At 38.1% G+C, this 3,791-nt stretch overlaps 1 protein-coding gene across 1 annotated transcript in view; it reads left to right on the top strand.

The window, feature by feature from the left end:
- The window catches only part of ARHGAP28 (Rho GTPase activating protein 28), a 180,298-nt gene that overhangs the window by 131,380 nt on the left and 45,127 nt on the right, over nucleotides 1–3,791 (top strand). Inside the window, exon 6 of the mRNA XM_012652101.1 lies at nucleotides 2,341–2,425. Within this exon, the coding sequence (XP_012507555.1) occupies nucleotides 2,341–2,425 (85 nt within the window). The remainder of the gene's footprint in view (nucleotides 1–2,340; nucleotides 2,426–3,791) is intronic.

The raw sequence follows: 3,791 nt of genomic DNA, 5'->3' as shown, positions 1-3,791 counted from the left end.
GTTTGGATTCTTTTCCATTGACAATACCACCCTTCTACAATTTGGAATTTAAAATACTAAGCCCTCATCCTCTACTCTCCAGTCCTAGCTTGGTGCAACTTGGGCAGTAGAGCAAAGTTTCCGGGGAGGGAAAACACTGCCTCTCCTTAGCAGTGGAAGCCCTTGGTGAGGAACAAAGGCTTGTGGTTGAGCACATTAGGGAAGTGTTAGGGTCAGTTATAAACAAGCCAGGGAAGGTTATTTGTATTTGAAATACTTTAAAATCACTAGTACCAATAAAAAGTGATGCTAGTCTTAACATGATTGTTAATGGGTCATGGATGTCTTAAGACTGTATGTGTCAAGCATCTCGCCTTTGTGCTCAGCCTACCTGAGAACTCAAGGAGCATTTATTGGCAGCCCGGTCTTTCTTTTTCATTTTCACCGCATCGTTGCCCTGCTCTAACATGAGAATGTTCCTTTGTTTTGCTCTGTTTTGTTTCCCACCCTTGGGATTCTGAGTCTCAACTCCCCTACCTGGCTTTCAAAACCTCTCCTAACTTGAGCTGACTCTCTTTGACTAATTTATTTCTCATATTTTTTTATATTTTTCTAATACTATGATCCAACTCCTGGCATCCCAGTCTCTTTGTGATCCCTTGTGATGAAAGGCTTCAGGTATTGCCATACCCAAAATTTCTGCTTCCATTTCTGCCCTAAATGCTCCTGCCTGTCTCCACTGCCTTCCTAAATTGTTTTCATCATTCCTTGAGTTCCAGCTCAAGTTTAGACAGTGGAAACCTCTGGGTGGTACCTCTTCCCTCTTTATAGCTCCCCAGTAACATTTATAGTTTGTATTATAGAAATTAGTTCTTAATGGTGGATTGATTTTCTTTTAATAATGCTCGGTTAATGTTGTTCTGTTCTCATTGTAAATAGCTGGAGAGCAGGGATTATGACTCAAACTTCTTCCCCCAGTAAAGTCCAACAATAATTTGCGTTACAAAGAACAGGCACACATTCGGTGCAATAGACTGGCTAGAGGCTAGTTAACCCAACTGAGATTAAGAAAATGGCATTCAGTAGATTTAAACATCCCAAACCATCAGCTTCAAGCACTAAGGTCCATCAGTTTTCTGAACAGTTTTCTCTCCCGTAGATGAGTTATTTCAAAGTCTGACAAAGCATTCCTTTGTTGGAAAACTTAAGGAAACCACTGAAAAGTTGTCTATGTCTTTTTTTAAGAATTTTAGTGTGGGGTAATCTTTATTCTGTAGTGTTAGTTTCTAGAGCCACCAAAAATCTGACTGACAATGAGCTACATGGCCCTAGATTTTTTTTTTGTTTTTTCATTCCTCCACCAATTATAATAATTGGGCATCTATGTAATAATTGGCCAACTATTCACATGCTGTTCACACAATTAGAAGTGTATCATCTCCTTTGCAATAAAATAGGAATGAAAAGAGAACACGAGGCTCAGAATTTAAGACTGCCTTGTGTAATTGGTAGCACATGATAAAGATTCTTTTATGAAGCAGGTGTTCAGTTATTGCTAAATAAATATGAGAATAAAAAAACAATATCAGACTCTGGGGGAAAAAAAGAACAGATTTTATGTGTGATGAGCATAGAAAAGATTCTTGATGGAATACCAGATTTTTCACCATCACACATATTCACAGATAATAACTCCCACCTTAAAACTTAAGGGATTTGCATGTCAATTTTTGGGGGTAGAATTTGTGTGTAAATTTTTACTAATACCCGTCCAGACCTGAGCAGTAACTCTGCCCAGGACTCTACAAAGATAGATACTCAACTTCTGATAATATTGCAGGGGAGTTCAGTGCTTTGGTGGGAACTCAATGAAAAACGTACCAGATTAATTAAGAAGAGAAATGGAATTAGAAAAGATACTTAATATTTTATTAGTTATCATTACTCTGTATTTTGCAGTGAGGGAATTAATTGTTAATATTATATTAGAATAATTAGTATAATTAAGACAAAAATGCATGAAGATTAATTAGCAAATGACATTATAATTATCAGATTATGTGACTACAAACATCATCATTACTACATCTCAGCAAAGGTATAAGCAGCAAATATTTAAGAGCTAAGAAGGCACAATTATATTAACCTTGACATTGTTCCCTTTTGAGGAACCTGTGTGAGTTGTACACATCTGAACTGAATGCAGAAACAAAGGAAATCAGATGCAGGCCCTTTATGAAACCAAGAATTGCTATTTGTGAAAATAACTCTTACATACTGCAGAACATAAATCAGATTGAAATGTGGGGTGGACTGTATTCATGGTAAAATGTTTTGTGTTCATCTTCCCTTGCTTGTCAGGCTATACTTGAGACCATTCCAGATATACCAGTTCATTCCAATGGATCACCAGACCCTGGGCGGCCCGTTCAGAACGCCATGAGTGGTGAGTGATGTGCCTCCTGTTGCACGCAAGCTGTGTCTCCTCGCTTTAGTTCTGGCGCTCGGTACGGTTAGCAGTGAATTTCTAAAAGCAAAATGTAAGTGTGTTTTTCTCCCCATTACAATTTTGTCACTTCCAGCACTCACTCCTCCCATCCACCTCCGAATACCCCATTCTGTCACAACAGACAAGATTAATTGGGCCAAGTTGGAAGCAGAATCCTTTCCTCCTTCACCAACCACCGCATCATTTAGAAACTACTCGCTTGGGTGGTGTCTTTGATTGGAAGCCTCTTTCACAGGCAATCTGGATCTGCTTAGCAGTTGCAAGTTGGCCAGGAAATAGGCCACTTCCAATAATCCCTATTTACTGCTCAGGTGTGTGCACACCAGACCAGCTTCCAAGGGACAGGATTACAGGAGTAGCTTTTATCCAGGCCTCTTCCACTTGAGAGGTGGGCTCCCTAGGTGGGCTCAGTATGGAATCTCAGATCCTCCTTGTAGGAAATAGGGCCTCTCAAGCCATACTTTTGTGATTCCTCAAAGTTTTCCTGAAATATATGTACTCTTCTTGTAAACAACAGAGCCTGTACTTTCAGCATTAGCTTAAAAAGTCAAAGAAGTTGAGGTGATGAAGATGTTCTAAAATTGATTGTGGTGATGGTTACACAACTCTGTGAATATACTAAAAATCATTGACTTGCTTACTTTAAATGGGTGTATTATCTGGCAATTCAGTTCTGAATTGAATACCAAAAAAGCTGACATCAAACAAAAAAAAAATTTCTTGCCAGAAATTCACATTCCTCATCAATCTGTTGGCTGCCGTACTGTAATTTAGTTCAAACCATGGCACTAAATGATAGAAGTCTATATGGAGTGGTTTGGAGCATTGGCATATTCAATAGCTGCTCTCCAAAAAATCTGTTTATATTAATAGATTTGTAAGAAGTTGGAATACTGTTTAACTATTTAGCTTCCTCTGTTATGAATGCAAACCTCTGAATGACAAGTGAAAAATCATAACTCTCCCTTTGCCATTTTCCAAGTTCTTGCTGCATCCATTTATTATGTTTCAGTTAGGATTACCATTCAGGACTTTTGAATCTGTTGACACTCCATCTAACTTTTAATGTAAAATGAATTAAGTCTTCTAGTAATTCTGCCGTGTGTTCCTTTTGTTCTATTTAGTTGTCCTCTAGTCAGTGACTATAAAAGAGGGCAAAAGAGAAAGAGTTCTTTTTGTAATCAAATAATTCTTTGCATATGAACAGTTTTGCCAGGCAATGAAACAAGATGGCAAGCCAAAATCTTAGTCAGAAGTCAGCTTAGAATTGCTTGAATAACTTCTGGATTCACTTGTTTTTTTT

This window comes from Propithecus coquereli, unplaced genomic scaffold (genome assembly GCF_000956105.1).
Source record: "Propithecus coquereli isolate 6110/MARCELLA unplaced genomic scaffold, Pcoq_1.0 Scaffold38, whole genome shotgun sequence".
NCBI lineage: Eukaryota > Metazoa > Chordata > Mammalia > Primates > Indriidae > Propithecus > Propithecus coquereli.
This window is presented reverse-complemented; position numbering and strand designations above follow the sequence as displayed.